General features: G+C 36.6%; 1 protein-coding gene across 2 annotated transcripts in view; it reads left to right on the top strand.

The window, feature by feature from the left end:
• The window catches only part of LOC114364635 (uncharacterized), a 113,844-nt gene extending 87,767 nt beyond the window's left edge, over positions 1-26,077 (top strand). Inside the window, exons 3-8 of one of the 2 annotated variants that reach the window (XM_028320861.1) lie at positions 6,550-6,785; positions 13,002-13,130; positions 17,230-17,323; positions 19,630-19,757; positions 20,781-20,949; positions 24,464-26,077. In XM_028320861.1, the coding sequence (XP_028176662.1) occupies positions 6,550-6,785; positions 13,002-13,130; positions 17,230-17,323; positions 19,630-19,757; positions 20,781-20,949; positions 24,464-24,567 (860 nt within the window). In that variant the 3' untranslated portion in view covers positions 24,568-26,077. Of the gene's footprint in view, positions 1-6,549; positions 6,786-13,001; positions 13,131-17,229; positions 17,324-19,629; positions 19,758-20,780; positions 20,950-24,436 lie in introns of both variants that reach the window. The other variant, XM_028320860.1, reaches the window with a different exon arrangement.
• Positions 26,078-27,230: the final 1,153 nt, after the last annotated feature.

Below are 27,230 nucleotides of genomic sequence, written 5' to 3'. Positions count from 1 at the left end.
TGCTAACGTTGATATTTTTAAAAGAAAACAACAAACTTTCGCTCCATTTGACCTTTTGTAAAATCTCGTAATGCGTGAGCGTATTACTTTAGCTGATTGATGTCTCTCTAGAAAAACAATTTCTCTAAATGTAAGTTGTAGTTGACAAAAAAAATCAATCTAAATAAGTATTTTTATTTAGTTCAATAGAAGCTTGATCATTAAGAGCTAAGTGAGTCGATCAATTCAATGTATAAATAAATACTCTCTCACATTCAATGTAGCTAAGCGAAAATCAATTTGTTATTAAAGTAAATATGTTTTGTGCTTAGAGATACGATTCTGACACCAGTGTTGAAATTAACCCTAAAACATAAGAAACTTTGCAACCCATGTTAACACCGGCTCTCAACGTGTCCATCCACTGGGGTAAGAGAGACGAATGCATATGACTGTATATTGTACTAGCTTTCCACCCGCGGCTTCGCGCGCGTGGACTACATTATCTACATATTTTGCGGATCCCTATTTTTTCCTAAATAAAATTTAGACTATGTTACTCGTGGATAATGTAGCTTTCGAATGGGGAAAGAATTTAAAAAAAAAGTCCAGTAGTTTTTGAGCCTATTTATTACAACCAAACAAACAAAGTTTTCCTCTTTATAATATTAGTGTAGATAAATAATTGATCAACATCATTTAATTTTAGTCTCCACTGCAGGAACATAACCCTCTCTAAACCAAAGGCAAATGGAGAACTTGGCCTACACTCCTCTCTAGCCAGACGGGTTTAGGTTAATTACGCTAATATAACGCACACAACAATTAATATCTACATAGACAGTCGACATGCATGAGAAAACTTCGTCAGTTCGAGTCTATAACTACAGTCGTAACTAAACGTAGGTCTGCGGCTTAGTCCACTCTCAGACTTAGTTGGCGGACGGTCTGCGGTCAACAGTCAATCGGACGAACGAGGAATTTACCGTTCCAGAGCACAGCCACGCAATGTACGCGTGAATTACGAGTCAGACTGCGGTTTTTATCTCGCTAGGGTTTATCGGTTTGATGGACAGGCGAACAATAATTTGACTTTCGTCATTCATCGTGACGGGGTCATAGGAGTCATCTAATGACATTGGTCTATTTACATCTATTTTAGTACTAGATATCAATGCCAAGGTCTTGTAATTGATCTTGGTAAGGCATAGTAATTCACTTTGAATTGTTCTTAGTTAGGTACCTAAGTAAGATAATTGGACACTTGAATAAACTTGATTATACAATGAGAAAAATTATAATTTTTCGCTTAAGAAATTGTACGTTAATGCAACCGTTTGAGCAGTCTCAATGGAAATTTAAAAAATGAAAAATTAGGTTATTTATTATTTATATGTCCTTATTGTCTGCAAAATCTTAACTCAATGTCTTCAAAAAACCTAGATTAGTAATAAGTTCAAATTATTACATTGTAAGACAAGAAACCCTTGCAAAAGTTTTTTGAACGTTAGTTCTAACCCAGCAAAAAGTTTTCTCTTGTACGATTTATAATTTTCAATTTTAGAATCTTTTGCAGCGCAGAAGTGGTTCCAATAATGGCGACGGCTAATGTAAAACCGTTCCAGAGAATAAATTCCAGGATCGACTGGAATTATTCGGGAAATTCCAACTGAGATAGACTCTACTTTCGTTTTACTACTTTTAAATTTATAGACATTTTTACCGTGTTTTTACGAGATCCATGGGGCGATTTTAGATTTAAGAGCTTTCGTTATGAGATGCGTGTATGAATTTACGATTATAGTCCAAACTAGCTTTCCGCCCGCGGCTTCGCCCGCGTGTAATTTTGTCTGTCACAGAAAAACTTTATCGCGCGCGTCCCTGTTTCAAAAACCGGGATAAAAACTATCCTATGTTCTTTCCCGGGACTCAAACTATCTCTATGCCAAATTTCATCAAAATCGGTTGCGAGGTTTAAGCGGGAAAGCGTAACAGACAGACAGACAGACAGACAGACAGAGTTACTTTCGCATTTATAATATTAGTTGGGATTGCAAGGCAATAAGGTAGCTAAAATAAAAATATGCTTCGTAAATTCAATCCATCAATGTTTTTCCTTCTTAGATTTACCGACCTTGTTCAGCAAAATGAAATCTATTTCTTCTGTAGAAAGGCAGGAAAAAAACTAATGACTACTTGAGTACATCTGTACAAATAATTGCTAGTATTTTTAAAGGAGAGTTCTTCGTTCGAGCGCTTTTATGCTCTGAGTACTTTTAGATAACCGAAAAGTATATTGAACGAACACTTAAGGCTATACAAATACAGACATGTTAGTAACAGCTTATAATAAACACAATCTTACATTAATGGTAGTTACTTTAGTTTCTTTTAGTCGTATGTCTTTTTTCGTGACGTGGCTTGTGATCTGTGGCATAATCTGAAACGTCTTTGCTACGTGGCATGACCAAAAATATTTATTTGCGATAGTCACTATCATACTTTTTCTGTTATTTCTAAATGACTTTTTGACATGCTGAGTACTTTGTGGTACCTAATTAGCGTCGCGCGTCGCGAACACAATAATACGTGTGACCTGAGAGTTAATTTACTCGAGATATCACACTTTAAAAGTTGTAATGTGCATGTACAAACACGAGTAAAGTTCACTTGCCTTCGCGAAATGCAAGAACTATACAACTACATAGATATAATTGTACCTACGTAACTTGAAATACCTTCGACCATACATTCCCTTTGTACCCATCAAAATACGTTGGATTATATTCGAAGCGTAAATATTGGATTTGAAATAAAGAATACGACACAAAACGGAAAAACCTTGAGACGGATCTCATGTATCGGTGTTTCAAATTACAGTCAACGCCTTCAGCCTATCTTAAGACGGAATACGGGGGAAATACGGCGTTTTTTAGGGTTCCGTAGTCCTGACAAGGAACCCTTGTAATTTCGATATGTCTGTCTGTCCGAGGTTTTGCTTGGAAACTATCGCCACTAGAGAGCTGTAATTTTGTGGAGGTATGTATATTGATCACGCCAACAAAACGGTAAAATATTTTTTTTAGGGTAGCTCCCCTACATGTAAAGTGGGGATGAATTTTTTTTCATCTTCTACCCCATCGTGTGGTGTATCGTTGGATAGGTCTTTTAAAATGGCTTAGGGGTTTTTAAGACTCTTTTACCATTTAGGGATCTGTGTGCTTACCATGAGTTTCCGTTACGTGTGCTCGCTAGCGACTGCGTAAAAAAATGACATTAATTGTATGACATATTGTGCAGCGCCCCTAGCGGCTACTTTCAAGAAACAAAATCTCCATAGAGATTTTTGACGTTTTCGCTAGCGAGCACACCTAACGTAAACTCATGGTAGGTACACTGTTTGCAGATTATTAAAGTTTTAAAGTACCAATTTTTGTTCGAGTAGGGCGTCACCCCTCTAAAAACTAAACTGTTGTTGGCTTGAAAAATCTAGAAAAAATCGCAATTATACTGCTTTTCATGAACTTTCAAGGAAAACTATAACGGTTAAGATATATTAGTCAGTATAGAAGTAATAGTCATTTCACTCATGTATTATAAAATTTCTTAACTAGTGAAAATTCCTAGAAGAAAATATTAAAAGTGACTTTAAATGAAGTAATTGCTGTTTCTGAAATATATTGTGTTAAAGACGGACAACTACGGAATCCTAAACTGAGCGTGGCACCACACTTTTTTCTACCTACGTCTGAACATGCTCATTATTGAAAATTATCTGGATATTGTACTTAAGACTTTCCAACTCGTATTCGGGGCCGTAACGAAGATATAGCGATGACAATTACGTCGTCAACATTTCTTTTGATAAAATACTTTTACACATACTTCTTTGGTTAAGGTTGGTTTAACCTTTATCAAAGTAAGATAAAATATATGTCTTCGTTAATAAAGGATACAAATCATAAAACATCATTGTGGTGGATCTCTCATCATCTTAACAGCCATTGTCATCACATTATGGGACCTACGGTACGAGTAAGCTTTATTGAAAAACATGTTTACTGCTTGCTCATTTACCTTTCCTTGTTTTGTTTACCTACGTATTGGTTGATGATTTACCTCTTATGATTATTATTCTCGAACGCGAACAATAGTATTAATAATAGCACTGTTGCCTTACAATTGTAGCTATATTTTGATTAACCTGCCACAATTTAGTAGAACTAAAATGAATAGAATACACACAATAAACCTATAAAAACTTGACACAGAGTCTATAACATTAAATCTCGTAATTTACCCTTTACAGCCATTATGACGTCATGACTGAAAATTGGACCACGCTTACACGTGATTGGTTCCGAGTTGCCGAGCGAGTAAACTAGAATAATAAGGCTATGTTCTGATGACAAAATTTTAACGCGCGTTTTCTAATCGCGCGACCTGACATCGTAGTATTTACATACAACCGATCACATATCATGAGCGTGCGTTAACGCACGTCAACGAGCGCTGACGCGGCGCTCAGAGAAAAAGTCTAGACGCAGGCGATTCACATACATACTTAGCTGTCCCAGCGCGTGTCAACGCGAGAGCTAAGTATGTAACGTCCATTGACTGTTCAGATGAGCGCGCACATCCATCGTAATAGCTTCATCCACGTCCATTTTCTAAGCTCTATCGAAAAAGACTGACGATCTCCTCGCAAAGCGCGTTAGCGCTTGTCATATGAACTTTTTATAAATTAAATTCCGCGTTGACCTGCGTTAACGCGCGTTACATGTGAACATAGCCTAATGCGCTAATCTGGGAGGTCACTACTGGGTTAAATTTTAGCGGAACAATGACAATAGAGTTAGGTTTGACATATCTTGACAGGTTCTTAAGTCCCAATTGGCACAATTCCGGAGGGACTCAATTGTGATGTAGTGGGTGCCTCAAGGCTATCCGACCGACACGCTTTGACACTTATAATGCGAGATTAATTTATAGTGATAAAACATTTGCGTTATAAGGAACTTCCATCCATTAAAAATTATTTGGATAATTTACTTGGAGAAAAGTATTTTCTTAAAAGTAAATAGTTACCTATAATATTAGAATTAGGTACTATACACTAAAGCCAAGACTTGACTTCTTTTACCTCAATTTTCAGACATTCTGTCTGTCTGAATCAATCACAGTTGAGGTACTAAATCAATCGCATACCTGACTATAATGAGGCGAAACACTTATTCAATTTTATTTGTAAATGAACCCTCTAGCATCTTCATCGTTACTTAACGAAAGGTTTTTATTTCAAACCTTCTCCTTACTAAATTATTAATGGCCGAATTTTCCATCTCCATATAACTTTAAGGGTAACTAAAAAGGTTCAGACGATTGAAACAATATAATATAGACTAAAAGCACATGTAGATAAATTATTACAATCACAGATAAAGTGGGAGCACCCACGCAATCTTAAGGGTGACTTTTATCATTCGATTGGAATCGAAATAAAATACTGTTTCAAAGAAGTAGAGCAACTTTGGTAATACATGAGATTTATTTTCATAGAGAGCAAACAAACAGTAACTTATAATAAACTAACCTTTTGATAAAAATCAAATCAGTCTGAGAACTGTTCTAATAACCAAAGAAAGTAAGTATTGTGTCTTTTTTCAACAAATTAATTAGCTTATAGACGCTCTTTCGGTCTGAAAAAACAACAATAGCTTTTAAATCTTTACTCGTTGAAAATAAAACCCAAGATTACGTGCATGCAAATAATATTTATCACCCACTGCACCATCGTAGATAAGTTTCACCAGGAAGAAAACTTCTGCAGCAGTTCCATGCGAGCCATGAATAAATGTAACTTCCTTACCTCTTGAAACTTGGGAAAATTTGTTTCCAACTTATTTCCTTCGTGTTATTATCCTGTCAAATACCTAGAAGAGCAACTTGCACTGACGATTTTTAGTGACACTAAACTCCAAAAGCTCCAATTGCTTTTTGTTCAAAATCTGACAAAAAAGCTGCAATAGGATCCGTTATATTAGTCTAACACTAACTAATAAACACCTTATGTAACTCGTACGTACATAATGGTTTGGCCAAAATTAAAACAACCTCCTCCTTTTGTTGAAGTCGGTTAAAAACTACAGAGTATTAAAAACAACGGCTCTTTAACACTATTGCATCTTGTACAAAACCCTATTCTGCAAAAAGATGTGTGTACCTAAACTACCTAAGCTTTAGTTATACCATAAAATCTAAAGCTTCAACCACACCAACGCGTGCAGATCGCCATCACTAAGGGTTCGGCCAAACCAACGCGATCACACCGCGATCAGCCGGCGTGCAGCGATGGCGACCAGACATAAATGCATTGATCGCCATCGCTGCACGCCGGTTCATCGCGTTGGTTTGGCCGAACCTTAACGCGATCATAGGCCAGGTCGCGTGACCTGTCATCGGTCGCGACCTGTCATTGGCCTATGATCGCGCCGGCAATCTGCACGCATTGGTGTGGTTGAAGCTTTAAAACAACATTCTTCTTTACTAACCTTCGTCTCTCTTCCACAGTGTCATCAGCCCAACGAGAGCTCGGCAAGGGTACGCCAACGAACGCGTCAGCCACAGCGTCCCCGGCCGGATCGGTCGAGAACGCGATACGGCCCGGCGCCGCCCCGGCGGACAGCCCGCGACCGACGCCCCGCACTGGCCCCTACTTTGACTTGATGGCGTCGAAAAATGTGACCGCTCTCCTTGGCAAGACTGCATATTTGAACTGCCGAGTCAAGAATTTAGGCAATAAAACGGTGAGTTTAAATAAATAAGTAGATGAGTAAGAGTCAGTAGACCAAGTGTCCTCGGCCGGATCGGTCGAGAACGCGATACGGCCCGGCGCCGCCCCGGCGGACGGCCCGCGACCAACGCCCCGCACTGGCCCCTACTTCGACTTGATGGCGTCGAAAAACGTGACTGCTCTCCTTGGCAAGACTGCGTATTTGAACTGCCGGGTCAAGAATTTAGGCAATAAAACGGTGAGTTTTTTTTTTTAATTTTGACCTAATAAGAAATTTAGTAGACCTTAGCTGTAAGAGCCAGTTGACGCTCAGCGCCAAATGCCTCGTACTGGCCCCTACTTCGACTTGATGGCGTCGAAAAACGTGACTGCTCTCCTCGGCAAGACTGCGTATCTGAACTGCCGGGTCAAGAATTTAGGCAATAAAACGGTGAGTTCTTTTTAGAAATTTTGACCTAATAAGAAATCTAGTAGAGCTTAGCTGTAAGAGCCAGTAGACGCTCAGCGCCCAACGCCCCGCACTGGCCCCTACTTCGACTTGATGGCGTCGAAAAATGTGACCGCTCTCCTTGGCAAGACTGCGTATTTGAACTGCCGGGTCAAGAATTTAGGCAATAAAACGGTGAGTTTAAATAGATAAGTAGATGAGTAAAAGTCAGTAGATCGTTAATGTCCCCGGCCGGATCGGTCGAGAACGCGATCCGGCCCGGCGCCTCCCCGGCGTACGGCCCGCGACCGACGCCCCGAAATTTAGTCCTAATAAGTAATCTAGTAGACCTTCAGCGTAAGTAAGAGTCAGTAGACGCTCAGCGCCCAACGCCCCGCACTGGCCCCTACCTCGACTTGAAGGCATCGAAAAACGTGACCGTTTTCCTTGCCAAGAATGAATTATTAAATTTTCAAAATTAAAGTACTATTTTATCGTAAAATTGGTTTCAAATATTTGTATTGCGTCAAACCAAAATGGAATTAAAAACTATTTATTACCTAATCTACTTAAAAGCAGATTAATGTGATTAATATAGCGCGTAATTCATGAAAAGATTAATTATACTCACTGTTCACAAAGGCGAAAGAATAATATCTTAGGCAGGCTGTTATATCACTCGTTTTCATTTTCCTAAGTGAAGTTTAAAATAACATTTTTTTGTCATTACTTAACAGTATTTGTCTACTCTATTTTTAACGCTAGGCTAAATTAGCTTGAAATTCTTCAACGTCAAACATATTTTTGAAAATGTGGATAAGTCTATTACATTACAACCGACGAAGTTGTAACTATTTCCTTCTCACAATATCCGTCGGTCGTTCATGTAAACGACATTGCAACCCACTTTGGATTTGATGGTATACTAAAACGAGCCAAATATAAACGCGTTCTTACATCCGAATTGCGAGAGTAAATGTCTTAACAGGCGTACCCGCTTCGCGAACGACGAAAAATCTTCCTCTCAACAAGATTACTTCAAGTTACGCCCGTGTGTGACTCAAGTCAAGAGCCAAATTAATTTACAGAGCTGTGTTAGTACCGCCCCAGCTCTGAAAGTAAGCACTCGCTTTCGTTATGCAAGTAAAGCTTCGTACACAACGCCTAACGAGTCCCCCTTACCGTAACACGTTGTCCAATTTACATAGGAGTGTGCGTTGCGCCGCAACTCCACGCTTAAAATGAAACGTAACAATAGCACAATGCAACTTTAAAGTCGCCATTGTGAGCTCAACTTTATAAATAAAAGTCTCATTAGGCCGCGATGCCACATCTTCCACATAAATAACAAGCCAGGCTAACGAGGTATCTCTGTTTCTTTCACTCGGCCGCTCTGAGAAAGGGATAGGTGGACTCGGCTTAAAATGTTTGGGACCGAAAATGGGGCGGGAGATTATTTCGTCATAATAGGATTATCCAACTACTCGGCTATATTTTCGCGCATCGACTTTCACTCGGTTAAGGAATTTCCGATAAGCTTATCTGAAACTTAATTTGGGTTAGGTTTCTTTACCTTAAAAAGTTTTTTCTATAAAGAAAAGTAATCCAAATTTATTCAGAGCTTTTTTCTGAAGTACTTTAGGCAAATAATGAGATTTTTATTCGCTTAGCAACGACATTTCGAATAACAAAATTAACCAAAATTTTAAGTAGGTAGCCTTGTAACCTAACTTTGTGGCGGCGGAGTAAGCGAAATATATTTTACTTGTTTTGATGTTTGCGGCTTAATTACTCATTATATTCCATCTGAAAGTTCTATTCGTATTTGAATTGGAATATTATACTTCCTACTAGTGATTACATCAAATATACCTACGAGTATTCTAAAAACGTGTCATTGTAGATCAAAAATGTGGGTCAAATGTCACATTGTATTTTAAAATTGTGGTAGATGCAGACCAAAGTATTTACATTGAAATTACATCGTACAATGGATGACAAAGCTTTGAAACTGCTAACTTTGGAGTGGTGTACAGACAACGGTACATCGAGCACACTGAGGCGAATTACGTCATTGTAATAGATGCTATTTTGCTACAAAAATGTAGCCTGATTTGCTGACGACTGTACAACAAACACGCCATTAGGGATACCCGCCAGAGGTTCTCAACATTGAAATCTTGTATGATTTCCTTAATAATGTGAAGATATTAGTAATGACTACGGATACTTAAGAAAGCAAATTTATTACCGCTACATACACTTGACTGAATTAATTTATACGAGACTTTGAAAATATTTGTGCCCATTTATAACAGAACAAATAAAAGTGACACCATTATTATTAACGCAATGTGTAAGAAAACAGTGTAAACAGAACTATTTGACTTATCTATACTAATCTTATAAATGCGAAAGTAACTCTGTCTGTCTGTCTTGCTTTCACGTCTAAACCACTGAACCGATTTTGATGTTTGCATAGAGATAGTTTGAGTCCAGGTAAAGGACATAGGATAGTTTTTGTCCCGGTTTTTGAAACAGGGACGCGGGCGATAAAGTTTTTCTGTGACACAAAATTCAATTCAAGAAATCTAGTTTTACATAAATAGCCTGCCATTGTAGGCAGATATGCCATGTGTTTTAATTTTCGCAGTGACTTTGGACTTCAATTTATTTGACTTATCGAGTTCGAATAAGTAGCGTCATTCCCACAACAGCTTGAGAACCAGCGTCAGGTTTTCTATTAGCCTCCTGTAATGCTCCGTTAATGAACCAATGCTGTTATTACCCGTCGCCTTTGATATTAGTTTTAATTAGCTACGGTAAACATAATACGGATAGATTAATATGAAAAAAAAAACCTTTCATCCTTATACTAAAGGGTGATTTCCTATTTTTCGCAAAAAGTACCTACTGTAAGGCTGGATTGCACGAACGTCTAAAATCTGTCAAGCTCTATACAATAAACACCGGTTATCGTTATAGTTACGGTCAAAGTTAGGTGGTGTAACTTAGCCTAAGGGTTTCAAAGAAACTTAAACATGCTAGTATTATAAAGCTAAGACCTCCGCTACATCTGTCTATCTATTCGCGATAAGCATACCTACTACTGAACAGATTTTCATGCGGTTTTTCTAATAGAAAAACATAGATAACATAAGATGAAAGTCAAATCGTTCGTTCGTTCGTTTCAGCCGAAAGACGTCCGGGTCATTCCATCGTTTCGGGTGTTACGTTCGTACACACATATTCAACAATTTCATGTATTTTGAAATAGTATTTTAATAATGTTAGTGCCTTAATCTGTCCGTTTTTAGTTGTTTTATCTTAATAATAAAGTTTGTACAGCTTAGAATGTAGGATAACGAAAATATGAGTCGAAAAGTGTGCGTTTCGGGCGTTACGAGATTTTGCCTCTATGTTCTGACTGTTGCTGCATTTACTCGAAATTTAGCGAATTTTCTTAAGGAATCATACCTAAAACTTACAGGACTTCTAAAGTATGACATTTACAAACCATGTAACATACAATCACTGTTAAATAAAACGTTTTACTATTTTTTTATAAATTTTTTCTTTGTTTCGGGTGTTACAATGGTTCTGTTTCGGGTGTTACGAGTACGAAAATTCAACTCGTTTTATCGATAAAATCGGTGTTTTATTAGTCTCTAGGTACTACAAAATAAGGAGTACAACAAATAAACACAAATAGAGCGAATTCTGGTTTGAAATTACGAAGCAGCTTTTTTTAAAAAATATACAAAGTTCAAGTTTAATTTTTCCTCAGAATATAGCTTTTTCTATTGTTTTTGGCTTGAAATAGCATTACTTTAATTTCTAATTACGATATTTATTGGAAATGTCAAACATCGACACTTTTTAGCAATACCTTAATTTTAGTGTTAAGTCGACATTTCAAAAAAGTCTTAAATTGAGAAATATGACTCCTTTTCCGATGCCAGCGCTAGTGGGAGGTCAAAGGACCCTCACAGTAATACTTTTTCACTTCTCCAAGCAATATACACACATTATCGACATATAAATAAAAATGTAATACCCGAAACGTTTCGGGTGTTACAGTTTTTAATCAAGAAAGAAACATACTAAATTAGTATCATGCTCAGATATTAGTTAGTATTTGAAATCATTACTACCATGACCTTACTTTTACCAAATATTGTTACCCTAATCCATGTGTAAGGTACAATAATAAAACAAATACCTGTTTTTCTGTTTCGGGTGTTACATCGCCGAAGTAACAAGAAAACACACTTAAAACTTGATGATTATCCATTTTTTTGGGACTATGACGCTATCTACCAATACTATGATAAATACCCTCGAATCATGTAGTGGCAAAACGTTTCACAGATTGATAGGTTTTTTTAAATCGTATTAACAATAATTAGAGAGAAAATGATCATTCAGACAGTTGACTTAAGTATAGACTTTGAAGACTAATAACTTAAAAATTACTTGTTTCTTTCAGATTTTTTTTGTTGCACATTATAATTTGGAATGTTTACTTTCAAAATTCATCAGATTTAATGCGAAAAGAACATATTTAGTTTTTCACCCTCGGTAACATTTGTCATGGAATGACCCGTCCACTGCTGGACAAAGGCCTCCCCCAAGGATTTCCACAAAGACCGGTCCTGCGCCGCTTGCATCCAGGTACTTCCCGCGAAAGTCAAATAGAATAATTTAAGTAATAGTTTAAGATTTACCTTTAAAATTATTTCTGAAAATGTCATTAAGCTTAAAATTTTGTTCAGCTGTTTCAGCAAAATAAACCCATAATAAATATTCAAAATTTACGTTTCAGAACGACAATCGCAGAAAGTTTTGATTGAATTCGAGTAATAAATTTAATGCCGAAAATTACATTTAGTTACGAGATTTGTTTGTGAGGAATTAATTTAGCGACGGACAAACATTGACAAGTTTAAAGCCTGCAGAAAACTATATAGTTTAGTTAGTCAATGCTGGTAAATGTTCTGAGAAATTGCAGACAGTTTGATAATTTGTTTGTTTTTATTGTACAGTCGTCAGCATAAGACACTAATATTAATTTGTTCTAGCAAAAGCACACCTATTTAAGTTCGGCCAAACCAACGCATGCATCCTAATGATTTCTACTAATCGCCATCGCCATCGAACACGCAGGCTGCAGGCGTTGGTTTGGCCGAACCTTTACGTACAACTAAATAAAATTTAATGTCCTATAGTATCTTATTTGATGTACAAAGTGTTTTCCTTTACATAATTTTCAATAGATGTTATCTTTTCAATAAAGACAGAACTTTAGGTCGAAGCTATTAGGTAAATGCTTTTATGTAGATAGGACATAAATGGTTAAAGTTTTTAATTGGAGATTTCATTGTGATAATGCACGCTATTTCTTATTACTGTAGCTTTACGATGACTATAAGTAAACGTCCTTAATCACTAGGGGGTACGTCAAAATCTAATGACGATTTTAGTTATTGAAAGTAACTGCTAGGGGCGCTATAAAATGTGTCATACATTTAGTGTCACTTTTTACCCAGACGCTAGCGATTAAAATTAATAACTCATGTTAAGCATACTGGTTTTGATGGTACCGACCGGATTACTAGAAAAAATGTTAAATAATGTTTATCCATCCGAGATCAGAGATTCGATGGCTCAGTGTAAAATGTCCTATAACTTATTAGTATTCAAAAATTTTTTTTTGTCACAGATAAACATGCAAGTGAGATTCGATGGATTGTAAATTGTACTTTATTTATTTGTATTCAAAAACCATCTTCTTTGTCACAGATAAACATGCAAGTGTCCTGGGTGAGGCACCGGGACATCCACCTGCTGACGGTGGGCCGGTACACCTACACGAGTGACCAGCGCTTCAGAGCGATACACCTGCCCCACTCGGAGGACTGGACTTTACAGGTAAGGGAAGACACTAGTTCGTTCGTTAGTTTCAGCCGAAAGACGTCCACTGCTGGACAAAGGCTTCCCCCAAGGATTTCCACAAAGACCGGTCCTGCGTCGCTCGCATCCAGGCACCTCCCGCGACCTTCACCAGATCGTCGGTCCACCTAATGGGAGGCCTGCCCACGCTACGTCTTCCGGTTCGTGGTCGCCACTCAAGAACTTTCCTGCCCCAGCGGCCATCAGCTCTACGAGCTATGTGCCCCGCCCACTGCCATTAAGTAGAGGACACTAGTACTCAAGGCTATTCCCACCTCTCGTTCCCACCGCTGCAACTCCTGTGTAGCCAGGATCTACAGATTGACTGATATTAAAAACCCAATTAGTGGAAGTCAAGTTTATCCCGAGGAAGGTTAAACTGTCATTGGACCTGAAATTAATTAGAAAAAGATAGGAGAAGTTCGTAGTCAAGTTTTGACTTCCCTCCAGTGCAAAGCGGATGACAGGTGACAAAACAAGGGAGAGGTTTAGATTGTCTATCTTACGGGCTTTTTCTTATATTGTAGGTTTAATGATGAACCTTCTGCCGTTGTTTACATAGGCCTTTATCACTCGCTTCATAGGTATGTAAGAAAAGCCACACACCATTTATATCACATTGTAGTTTACGATGCGATTAACAAAAGGAATGTCTGTCGCACAACACGTACATTCTAGCAATCTATTTCACACGTGACGACTATTTTTACTGAATTTTAATTTCAAATAGCAAGCAAGTTTGCACTTTATTTTGTTGGATGACCTTATACAGTGATGATTTTATTGCAAGTACTTTAGGTCTAATCTAATCATAATGATTGATGTTGCAAGAATCAAAAAGAGAGAGCTAAAAAGCTTATAAAAGGAAAGCAAATACCCATAACAAACTAATATAAACTTTAAAAGCTTTTAGCTAGTACGAGTACCTAGCGCTTTAATTACATTTGACGTTAATATTGAAAGTTCGAACGTAGAATACTAAACTAACATTGAGTACTAAACGCTGTCTGTAACATTTAAATAGCTTGAAATGATTCATGAAATTAATGAAAGCATTCAAATATATTTAATTAGGCATATCACAGTGTTCGTATACTGGAAAATATCTGAGTAGATTTAGTCTTAGTCTATTTAGTCTCTCTGGAAATTGGAACTATAAAAGCGCGTAGAATAAGGCCTCATATAACTAAGTACATTTCACAATAAAAATAGTACGCAAGAAATACTACAAGTAGTACTCCAACCCCTTTTCAACCGACTTCAAAAAAGGAGGAGGTTCTCAATTCGACCCGTATGTTTTTTTTTTTTTTTTCTATGTTTGTTACGCGATAACTCCGCCAATTATGAACCGATTTGAACAAATCTTTTTTCGGCGTATAGGTAATATCTCAAGGGTGGTCCCATTTAAATTTAATAATAGAAAAAACAACCCCCAAGGGTGGAAAATTGGGGATGAACTTTTCAACCGACTTCAAAAAAAAGGAGGAGGTTCTCAATTCGACCCGTATGTTTTTTTTTTTTTTTTTCTATGTTTGTTACGCGATAACTCCGCCAATTATGAACCGATTTGAACAAATCTTTTTTCGGCGTATAGGTAATACCTCAAGGGTGGTCCCATTTAAATTTAATAATAGAAAAAACAACCCCCAAGGGTGGAAAATTGGGGATGAACTTTTTTATACGCAATATCTCCGCCGATTATAAATCAATTTGAACGATTATTTTTTTGTTGAATAGGTATTATCAAAAGGGTGGTTTCATGCGAATTTGAAGAAAATATTTCACCCCCAAGGGTGGAAAATTGGGGATGAACTTTTTTATACGCAATTTTTAGTTTTTTTTGTGTTCACGCATTTGAAGTCGGTTTTATTTTTTTTAAAAGTTAATTATAGCCCAACATTTCGCGGGCATGGATCGACGCAGCTACCTACTTCCTGACGCTGTTTTCTGATCCATCTCTCTCAAAGTGATACTGGTGCGACAGACACAGACAGAAGAAACTCTCTTGGTGTTTGAAAAATATCTGGGAAAGCTTGCCTTGGCAACTGATAACAAAAAGGATTGATTGTACTGCTGAAATGCAACAACTTTCCCCAAGGGGTTAAGTTCCAAAATTAAAAAAAAAATGTATTTCCCTACAAATTGTCATCGGCAGTCATTTCATATGGGAACTTTTTTTTTAGAATTTGATATTGGTCCTGTGGGAAAAGTAGTTGTATTTGAAAAGTCGAATCAACCCTTTTTGTTTGATCAACTACAAAAATAACACAATGTATTAAGCAAGAAGTATCACTGCATCCATTTTCTTTAGGTACCTTTAAACAATGATGTTATCTTTAAGGTCGTAGCAAATAATTCAGTCCTATCTCAGTGCTCCGATGGACTAATTGTTCAAATGAATGTCAATGACATGCTAAATCTGTTATTGTACTCGAAATCACTCGACGAATATTGTCACAAGGTTGGCTGGAGGCCTAATGTAAATTAGTGGTTCAGTCAGATGTTATTGTTTTATTTCAACGTTTGGTATTCGTTCAGTTTTAATTTGAATTTACTTATAGATATAATTTATAAAAAAAACTTTGTTATCGCTCCGCATTTTTTGCCATCAAAATATTCAAACTCTCCTTTTATAGAGCATGTTTAGTGTTCCTAGTAATTTCTGTGCAATCATCAGTCTATTATAAAAGGAGACTAACAATGGCAATTTGCATTCTAATGGGTTATTAAACGTAGGTATCAAATTTTATTCTGTAATATTAAAAAGAGTATTTATCTAATAAATCACAAGCCTCGTCTGCCAGTCTGTTTAAAGAATCAACCCATTACCGAAAAATGTTAGAGCAATTCATAATACCCTTGAACTGTGAATTACGTCGAATAGTACCTAGAGAGTGCTTCAGAATTTGATAAACATATTTTTTCTCGCGTCAGCCAGACTGGAAAATTGCCCTTCGCATTAGATTTAATCTTGTCGAGTACGTACCGGCTCTTCGATGAGTACCTTTGTTTCAATCGTGACACCTACACAAGTGGCCAAAAAGTTCGCAACACATCTTTGTTACAATTGGAATAAGGTCGTGTCTTTTTGGCCAGCGGGCACATCTCGGACACTCACGACAATCATCATCATCATCATCATTTCAGCCATAGGCCTCCCCCATTGCTTTCCATGTTGATCGATTGATAGCAGCCTGCGTCCAGCGCTTTCCTGCTACCTTTATGATGTCGTCGATCAACCTTGTGGGTGGACGTCCCACGCTGCGTTTTCCGGTACGCGGCCTCCATTCCAGAACCTTGCTGCCCCATCGGCCATCAGTTCTGCGTACTATGTGCCCTGCCCATTGCCACTACAGCTTGCTAATCCGTCGGGCTATGTCAGCGGCTTTAGTTCGTTTACGGATCTCCTCATTTCTGATTCGAACTCACGACAATATGTATGTGCAAACAAACGTGTTCTAAGCACACAGTCGTAGGCTCGTGCAGGTGAACGCGTACCATGCTTGTATGAGCGAGATATGACATGCTAGGCTTAGCGTTGCACGGTTTAGGCGCATGTCAAAAGCTCAAAATGTCAAATACATAAAAATCTTATTAATTTATGATATTTCTATCCTGTTTAACCTTTGCTAATCACGTCTAAAGGGAACGCGGCGGAATATCACACGACATACGTACATTGTATCTTAACGTAAGATAAATTTAGATCACATACCACTCGGTAACTTTGAGGTAGGTATCTGACAGCGGGTGATGGCGTATTCAGTGGGAGGCAGGAGTGTCCGATGTCCATTCTGTAGTAGCAGAGTAAATACAAATGAGTAGGGCATCTTCATGGAAACGCACCGAGCGTGGTTTGTATGTGAGCGCGCCAATACGTATGCGGCGGACACGCACACACTGACAAAATTCGTCGCAACACCCCGCTAATCCACGCTAAATTTTGTCAGTGAAGATGACCTACTCATTTGTATTTACTCTGGTAGTAGTCTCATTATTATACTATTACTATGGTTTGGGTGTCACGAACCATTTGACGCTGATTGTGCCGGATTTTCATTGAGTGCTTTTGTTTCAGATAAAATATCCCCAGCACAGGGACTCGGGGATCTACGAGTGTCAGATCTCCACGACCCCTCATATGAGCCACTTTATACATTTGAATGTTGTTGGTAAGTATACTTTTATTTATATATTGACTAGCGGCCGCCCGCGACTTCGTCCGCGTTGATCCCGTTTTACCCTCTTAGAATAATCCGTTCTTAGTGAGCACCTACGTTCTAAAAGTAACCTCAATGAAAAATTTGAGACTAGCTAGGCACTTGTAGTTTCTGAGATATCGTGATGAGTGAGTCAGTCAATCAGTGACCTTTCGCTTTTATAAATATATATAATTCCTATTTAAAACCCTAAACTAATTCACGCCACTCAAAATCCAGATGAAATTTTCAACTTCAAATATTTTAAAACCTCTCCATACAAATTTCAACCCAGCGCTTACAGTATGAATGAAGTGGGTAGACAAACAAAACATCACAATCCACTTTCAGACCAGTTCGAGCCGGTTTATTTTGGTACTTGACGTTTAAACTTTCATTAAACGTTTAGTATCACTTTCAGATTCCGTCATACTGAATGAGTTGGGACGCTTTATATAATACTTTAGTGTTTGGTTGTTCTAAAAATACAGTTCTCAATTAATTAAACTCAGTAAATGTTAGCTTAGTAGACGAATTACAAAACATTCTACAATATAAATTAACTAATTTCTCTATGTCTCCTATACCGATAAATGCCTACTCGCAACTCGTAAGTTTTGACATACGAATATACTCTGTTTCAATTAAGTATCAGAAAATAAGAATTATTTATTCATATTCTACTGATCTCAATTTTACTTCACTTTGAAGGTATACCTTAACCTCTTTGTTGTTAGTTTGCTTGTAGTTAGAGATGTTTTTATCAAGAAGATCAATAAATTAGTATTGCAGGCAATTGAATAAGCTTTTTCTTCAGTTATTCCTTCAATCACGGGTTTGGGCGCACTGATTTGGCTCTACGGTAATTACAAAGAATCGAGTTCTAGCAACCAAACACCTCTACATTTAACATTTCACAAATGCTGGCTGTCAACAATTCCATGTACAGACGACGGCAGTATACCTTAACTAGTCAAAATATGTTCTATTTTGCGACATAATGTACTGATGCTGTACTTTAGTAAACACAGAGTTCAACGTATCATCTAGAGTTTAAACAAGCAGCAGTACTTCTCTAAAGTCTAAATGTTACGTTTTTGTTTCCACCGCGCTCATAACCCGCGTGCGTGCTTCTAATGCCGCACTTAATGAGTCGACTTGCTCAAACATGACGATCGAAAACATTGCGAGTTAACGAACTTAACGCGAACTAGGGTTGAGACCGCCATGGAATTTTAATGCGGACGAATTTGTGTCGTAACACGTTCAATTTGGGACACCTTTTGGGTTGACGGTGAAGACAATACTGATATTGAATGTGTCTATGAATAAAGGCAAAAAGACAATGATGAGATTTGATAGACTGCAATTGAATGTGGCTTTGTCCATTACTTTGTGAATAGCGGGTTAGCTTTAAGTTAAATAAAAATACAACTGTTTAAAAAAAAATATAGACTTGCGGAGCAGATGTGTATCCAAAAGATTCTAGTCTTAATACTCGTATAAACTAAATAATGTTGTGATTGTCTATAACAGGCATTTTTTCTGAACTTATTTGATAGAAACAAAATACGTATTTTGGTCACGTTCCAAATAAAAAAGCTTAGATAGAACTAAAACTCCATTGAATCGATGTAGGAATATTTTTATGGAAATATTGGAATTGAATCATACAAAACTTCAATGTCAACCTCAAAACGAAAGTTGATATCTGTCTATTCCACTCTTACTGAGAGCCAAAGCGCAAGATGCGATGCGGCGGCGGTTCGACGCCGGAGCGGTGTCGCTGCGTCGTCTTAAAGTTCAGCCAAACCAACGCAACGCGTGCAGCCTTCTTAAGTGATCCTGCGTAAGCGATGGCGATGGCGATGGCGATCCTATTAATTTCAAGCTGCACGCGTTGGTTGGACCGAACCCCTACATATAGGTAAATATCTGTGGCGAGCACACGAGCAATGCGGCGCCGCGTCGCGCGATACGTCCAAATATTTGCGGTGCGGTGCTCCAAATCGTGTGCTTTGGCTCTTAGGTATTTAATCAAGGGGCGTACTCGATATCGACTGCGTAAAAAAGTGACATTAAATGTAGGACGGATTATACAGCGGCCCCAGCGGAAACTTTCAAGAATTAAAATCTTCACATATTTTTAAGTGTGAAAACTCGCACTACGCCCCCAGATATCTTACGGTCATAGTTTAAAACCTATCATACCCCAGAATACATTTTCATTTTAAAAGAAGTTATTATTTTCAGAAACTAAATTAATTTATTTGTTGCAGAACCGACAACAGAAATTATTGGTGGGCCGGATCTCTACATAGACCGGGGCAGCACCATCAACTTGACATGCGTGGTTCTGTACTCACCAGAACCGCCAGCGTATATTTTTTGGAATCACAACGATGCGGTAAGAAAACTGATCTTCATCATCATCATCATTTCAGCCATAGGACGTCTACTGCTGAACATAGGCCTCTCCCAATGATTTCTATGTTGATCGGTTGGTAGTATCCTGCATTCAGTGCCTTCTTGATACCGTTATGGTGTCGTCGGTCCACCTTTTGGCTGGACGTCTCACGCGTCCCAAGAAAATTGATCTTATTAGGATGAACTAAGACCCTATTAATTACTATTGGCTTTTGATGATTTTTCCACTGGAAAGAGTGACAGGCTACCTTTTAGGGCGGAAGAAACCGCAGGAAGTAGCTAGTTTTGACTCTAGTGATTTGAAATACTCCACTTGGGTATAAATTGAATATAAATTACAAATATAATCGTACGTAAAACAAAATGAATAACAGTAAAACTCGTTACTGTAACAAGAACTTTAAATGAAATTCAAACCAACTAATTACAATTCGATGAGAAAGTTGTGGCCGAAACTGTAATTAATGAAACACCTGAATAAGTTATCGGTGTAATTATTGAATATTCTGCCTTTAATTAAACAACTCGAAGTAATTATGTCATCAAATTCACATTAAACTTTGTTCAACTTAAAATAATTTACCTTAGCAATTTTAGCCTAAATACGTAATGAAAACAAAAACTTACTATTAATTTGTCAATAATGAATAGTAAAACGTTTTTGAGTTTTTGATGAAATACAGTACAAATACCAGAGTGAAAATAAATTAAAGCATTGTTACTGAACAACAATATCAATAACACACATGAATTCATCTGGTTGATCAATCATTTGTTACAAAATATGACTGTAATGTTGACTTTTTGTTTTAAGTAGGAAGTATTTCCATGTGGCAGCAAAATAAACGTGTTTCTATTCTATTATATTCTATCATGGGTATTATCCCTATGTTTAGAGTTTTTGTAAAGATGTTATCACTTCCAAATGCCGAATTAAATAAAGTGTAACCAGTAGTTGTGTTAGCTAATTCTAGAGTAACTGAGTCTAATCCTTTCCCCCCAGATAATAAGCTACGATTCCCCCCGAGGGGGAGTGTCGGTGGTGACAGAGAAGGGGGAGACGACCACCTCGTTCCTGCTCATCCAGCAGGCCAGGCCTTCGGACTCGGGGACGTACCAGTGCAACCCCAGCAACGCCCAGTCCAAGAGCGTGGTGGTTCATGTTTTAAATGGTGAGTATCTACTGTCTAATTTACAAGGTAGTGTGAGTTTATGTCAAACGCATTCGATATTGACTGCTTTAAAAAATACTAGCGGCCGCCCGCGTCTTCGTACGCGTGGATCTCGTTTTACCCCCCCTTCATCTATCTTACGCGGTTCAGATTTTTTCATACAATTTTTTTTCCCGCTACCTCCCGTTCCCGTGGGAATTTTGCAATATCCTGTTGTAACTAAGCTTTAAGTTTACTAAGGTACCTGCATGCCAAATTTCAAGCGTCTATCTTACGCGGTTTAGATTTTTTTATACAAATGTTTTTTCACGCTAACTCCCGTTCCCGTGGGAATTTTGCAATATCCTGTTGTAGTTAAGCTTTAAGTTTACTAAGGTACCTGCATGCCAAATTTCAAGCGTCTAGCTTAAGCGGTTTAAATTTTTCATACAAAAGGATTTTCCCGCCAATTCCCGTTCCCGTGGGAATTCCTAAGTATCCTATAACCTGCCCAGGAGTATGAAGAATAATTGTACCAAGTTTCGTTAAAATCCGTCGAGTAGTTTTTGTTTCTATAAGGAACATACAGACAGACAGACAGACAGACAGACAGACAGACAGACAGACAGACAGACAGACAAAAATTTTACTGATTGCATTTTTGGCATCAGTATCGATCACTTATCACCCCCTGATAGTTATTTTGAAAATACATTTCATGTACAGAATTGACCTCTCTACAGATTTATTATAAGTATATAGATTTCATGTACAGAATTGACCTCTCTACAGATTTATTATAAGTATATAGATAAGTATATAAAGATTTTCACACACGCACAACGTAAATTAAAAGAAGTGGTGATTTTTTCTATTGTTATGATAAAAAGTTTTACTTACTTTACGTTATTTTGTTAAGAAAGAGTGACTCCTTCTAGCACAGGTGCCATTGCACTTACAAGAAAGAGTCCACCTTAAATTATTTTCATTATTGTCATTCATTCATCATCAATCATTTTACATTTAGTTCTTGAAAGTTTCCGCTAGGAGCGCTGTACAATCCATCATACATTTAATATTACTTTTTTACGCAGTCGATATCGAATGCGTTTGACGTAAACTCACACTATGCCTCCAGAGCTGTTTTTGGAGGCAGCCAAAGTTAATCATTTGTTTTGTTTTTCTTGTTTTTGTTTTGTTTTAAATAAGAGGGTAAGATTGAGCTGACATGTTTCATGTAGGCTCTTAAATTATTAATCTTTTAAAGAAATTGAGAAAACATCGTATGCGTCAAATAGGTAAATATAATTGCAGTAGGTACAAAAATTATGTCTGATACAATATTGGGAAAATTAAGAAGGAAGTAGATACAAAAAATAATATTGAGGATAATAATAACTCATAAAAAATCTTTGTGAAAAAAAAGATAAAAAAATAACGAAATTAATTAATTTGTTGACACCACTAAAGGCACAACATTTCCGGGAATCACTTCATTTCGCCGTGAAAATTATTTTTTGGAAATTTATAAATAGTTAACGAAGTCTGTAAATATTATAAAAAAAAATAAAACCGACTCCAAAAAACCTACNAAAAAAAAAAAAAAAAAAAAAAAAAAACATACGGGTCGAATTGAGAACCTCCTCCTTTTTTTGAAGTCGGTTGAAAAGCGCCTTTTAAGAATCGGGCCGTAAATTCAAAATCTCATTAAAATTATGAATTCGATTAAAAAGGGATTCAAGAAAAGCAGTAATACTGCGAAAAAAATATAAACATGTTCGGTCTGCAATTTTTCCGTCTACATTAAAAGGAAGATTAAAACGACATCACATAATTATGTTTTTCGAGAAAACCAAAATAAATTTAAGCACTCTCGTGCAATTTCAGTTGGAAGCCAAGAAGATTAAAATGAAACACTGTCAGATACCTTTTTCCTGGCAATCAGGATGAGTCTGAATATAATACCAGAGTAATAAAAAATATTTTCTTAAATTTCTTTTTTTTATTTGGGATTTTTAACGATAATTAAGAGCTAAAGCACACGATGCTTTGCGGCCCCTCACCGCAAAGAAAGTCGCACCGCAGATATTTCTATGTAAGACGACGCATTATCGCCACCGCAACGCATCGTATGCTTTGGCTCTAATCTAAAAACAAAAAAAAATATTTTTCCTCTCCTTTTTTATTTAAGATTTTTAACGGTAATTAACGGGAAGAATAAATGGCAATGCCAGATTTTGTATGGAAGGTGGCGTCTTTTTTTTTTTCGCGCGGCCATCGACCAAACTTTGTTTTTTGATTACAAAATAGTGTAATAAACCAAACTTACTACGGCATGTATACCTCTAAACTCAGTCTGAACTGAGTTACGAACATTAGAAGTTTGATGATTTTCATACCAGATTTGCTCAAGTTTTGTAAGAAATTGCAACAAAATATTGCGCTAATTTTTTATTGCGCTGATTCTGCTCCATACTGATGTCTGGAGCCTTTAATGGATGGTATTGTTTGTTTACACATACAATGTCACTATTTTGTTGCAATTTCTTACAAAACTTGTGCGCAAAAAGCAAATCTATTATGAAAATCATCAAACTTCTAATGCTCGTAACTCAGTTCAGACTGAGTTTAGAGGTATACATGTCATAGTAAGTTTGGTTTATTACACTATTTTGTAATCAAAAAATAAGGTTTGGTCGATGGCCGCGCGAAAAAAAAAAGACGCCAATTTCCGGCATTGTCTTTTAAAGCCTTAAAGACGTTCACAATATCCGAGCAAATCTGCAATTTCTAAATCACTTGACGGCGTTATTCGTTAAAGGCTTCCCAATCTGGTTGATAAACGACCTCCGTGAGATAGCGGAAGGAAAATATATTTTTAAAAATCTCAGGGAATAAAAATTCAGGATAAAGGCCATTATCATTAAAACAACGATAGCAATAAATCACGGAAATGAAACGTTCACTGTAAATGGTCGCGTTAATATTTTTTATTAGCCACGGCAATATAATTAGCTGCGAATGTCGCAAAGGGATCGTTAAATACGTTGATGACGCATTTGTTTTCCCTATTTTTTAAACATAATTGCGATAGTCAACTATTTTTCTTTCTCGCTGTTTCTCGAGTTTATATGAATTTACGACATTATAAAAGGAAAAAGTTTTAATTTTTTTTGTTTTATTATTTGTTTCTTGATTTTCCTTGATGTTATACAAGCTTCCTTATTGTGTAACTCAGAATCACAATCGCTTATTGTTACATAAGTATTTCACTGCAAGTAAATAATACTCATGCTGAGTAAATGCCAACAAAGTGACGATTGTCCACATCTAGATATTTCTGCGGATTGCTTAAAAGCTATGATATTGTATTTTGAGTTAAACAATTAAACCCCTGCTTCTCTTTTGATATGACATGACAAAATCTTTCAAAATTTTCAACTCTATCACTTTGGATGTAAGAGTTTGTAGTGATATTGTCGAGAGCAGTTTTAATTTTTTGCCAAAGAAGCAAACTCGATTTTTCCTTTGTCAGGTGAATACCCCGCCGCCATGCAGAGGGGGGGACAAGCGTTCGCGCCAACGTCGCCCGCGCACTGCCTGGTTCTCGTCGCCTGCCTGTTCCTCACGCTATCTTGACAAATACCAACCTTAAGATAAACACTGTAAATACCAGATTTTATTAACAGCTATTCACAATGACGCTTGTACCACACACACTTCTTCACGACACCTTTCCAACACAAACGTCATTGTAAACAGCTAAGATGCTCGCTATTTTATAGTATGGGTTGTGTTATGTAAAATATAAATTTAAATAAATCCCTGAGCAAGTAGACTACATGCTTGTTTCGTATAGAATTTGTATATAGTGTACTATAAAAACTATGTGTGTTTATTGTATTGTTTCATTGATAATCTAGATTGTCACTTACGTTCTCTAGCTCCAAATTTCAAAGTCCTTTGAAAGATCCCAAAATTTTGTAGTAAATGAAAGATTGGAAATTTCAAACCGAAATTTAATTTTCAAATAAAATTGTGGTTAGATCTTGAAATTCTTTTGCGTGAATATGAAAGATCAGTACTCATAATGTTATGGTAAAAATGTATTAGAAGTCGAAATTGAAAAAGTATTTAAACATTTTGAGAGAAAATAATAAAGATAGTGACACAGGAATGTATAAACAGCTGACAATATTACGATAAAACACAAGTTTAGAAAAAGGACTGTACATAATAACTAAAATAACGATATACGAACATTCTGTCTAGCTTTACTATATCTGTTTAAAGATAAGTGTAAATTGTAAGTAAGCATACCTATAGTTTTAAACTTGTGAACTAAAATAATGTTGTAAATATTATGCATAAAGGACTTGGTTACACAGGTTTTTAGAGAAGCGAAATATAATGGATGGTTTTATATCGTAATGCTAAGTAATTTATTTAAAAATACTGCGAAAACATTAGAGTATTTTTATCTAAAAATTACAAGAATGTATCGTAAGCATATTAACCTGTTAATGAGGTCCTTCCTGTAATTAAATCTTATATACAAAATAGATAAAAATTATATTAATAAGTATTAAATTAGAAATGAGAAATATAAATTTTACAGGTTAGTTAGAAAAGAATTCTGATTTGTAATTACATACAGTTGTTTGTATTTAAACGTTCTTCCCATGTTGCATGATCTATCCAGTTTAAGATTTCTACGATACTATTAATAAAGTTTTGTTTTATTTTGACCCTTTTAAGTTATTTTTATTGCCAAATTATTTTTATAAAGAAAGTCTTACTTTGTCAAAAATGTAAAGTTGTTCCCCGTCCCCTTATATTTAACCTAAAATTGCATTTAAAATGATTGAGATGAAAGTGCTTTCTAGACAGATGCTGTCAAAAAACGAAGATATTAATTTGTTTTGTATTTTAATGTAGATGTATATAAATCGTGCTGTCCATAAACATTCCTCAAAATCAAAACGTTCGATGTAAAAAAACTATGGAATGATGAAACTATGTATTTCACTAACATGTTTCTCTATTAAGATATTAAAGACAGATCTTGATTAATATAACCAGTTATTATTATGTCAAAAGTTTATTATTGTATACAAGTAACAATAGTATTAAAACTTGTTGTATGTATTACGATACCAGGAAAAGCGGGGCGCCGCACGATATAAATTACATGTGTAATAAACATTATAAAGAAACAATAAAGTTTTAAAAAAATAATTGCGTTTCTTTCAAAGATAAATGAATTACAAAACAAAACAGATGTATTACATTAAATATTGCCGGGGTGGGAGTTGGGAATTTTGGATTCATATTCGAAACTTTTTGTTTACATACAAAAATAATACGAGAAATGTTTCGGGGAGTGTGAAAAATGAGGGTAGGAGGTTCGACCCTGGTTGCGCCTTATGAATATCTAATCGGACTGAAAAGAGACGAAAGATGTCTTCCCTAATTTCTGTCGACTTATTTATGTGCTACATCGGCCATGTTTTGAAAAGGAAGCAGAATTGAATCCACGATGGGCTGAGATGCTTTGCTTAGTCGACGATATTACAGTTAAAATTTGTATTTTTCCTTGAAATTTTGCTGATGAAAGCCCCAAAAAAGCTAAATCACCATGTTTACTCAACGAGATCGGGCAGGCTTATTTATTTTGTTTGATGCTCGAATATGATTTTTATGCACGAGTGTTTAGAGATACAGTTCGAATGAATGGTTTATGAGTTCACATTAACGACTGAGATGAGGTCTTTGCACTTTGGGTCTTTTTTGGATATCAAACATAACCAGGTAGTAAGTAGGTTTTAGTAGAACATCCATTTCTACCACAGTTGAGATCTAATAGCTCAAATCAGTACAATAAACCTTAATTACGTGACTACTGCAATAGAATGAAAGCGAATCATATAATGTACTCGCTATGAGAAACCTCGTGTTTGTTACTTTAAAAACATTAAATTAATATGCTTATTAAGTCGCCCTAGTATCTCAAGGCTACAAAAACCAAATAAATACTCAGTTGTTCTCTACATAACAACGTTTATTTAGTAGGTCACGTCCTAATACGAATGGTAACCGAGCTTAACAAACGCGTTAATGTCCAAAGTTTACGTAAGACCGGCCTTACTTAAACTTGTATATTTTATCATTATCGGATCTAATATTTTCGGCACGCACGTATAACGTGAGTACCTAAATTACCCCCCAGCACACGATGTGGGGGGGCGCGAAGCGCGTCCATCAAGAATTAGGGTTGACGAACTACCGTCAGGAAGGTCTGA

Source organism: Ostrinia furnacalis, unplaced genomic scaffold (genome assembly GCF_004193835.3).
Source record: "Ostrinia furnacalis isolate ACB-3 unplaced genomic scaffold, ASM419383v2 OfSCF7454, whole genome shotgun sequence".
In the NCBI taxonomy this organism is placed as follows: Eukaryota; Metazoa; Arthropoda; class Insecta; order Lepidoptera; family Crambidae; genus Ostrinia; species Ostrinia furnacalis.
This window is presented reverse-complemented; position numbering and strand designations above follow the sequence as displayed.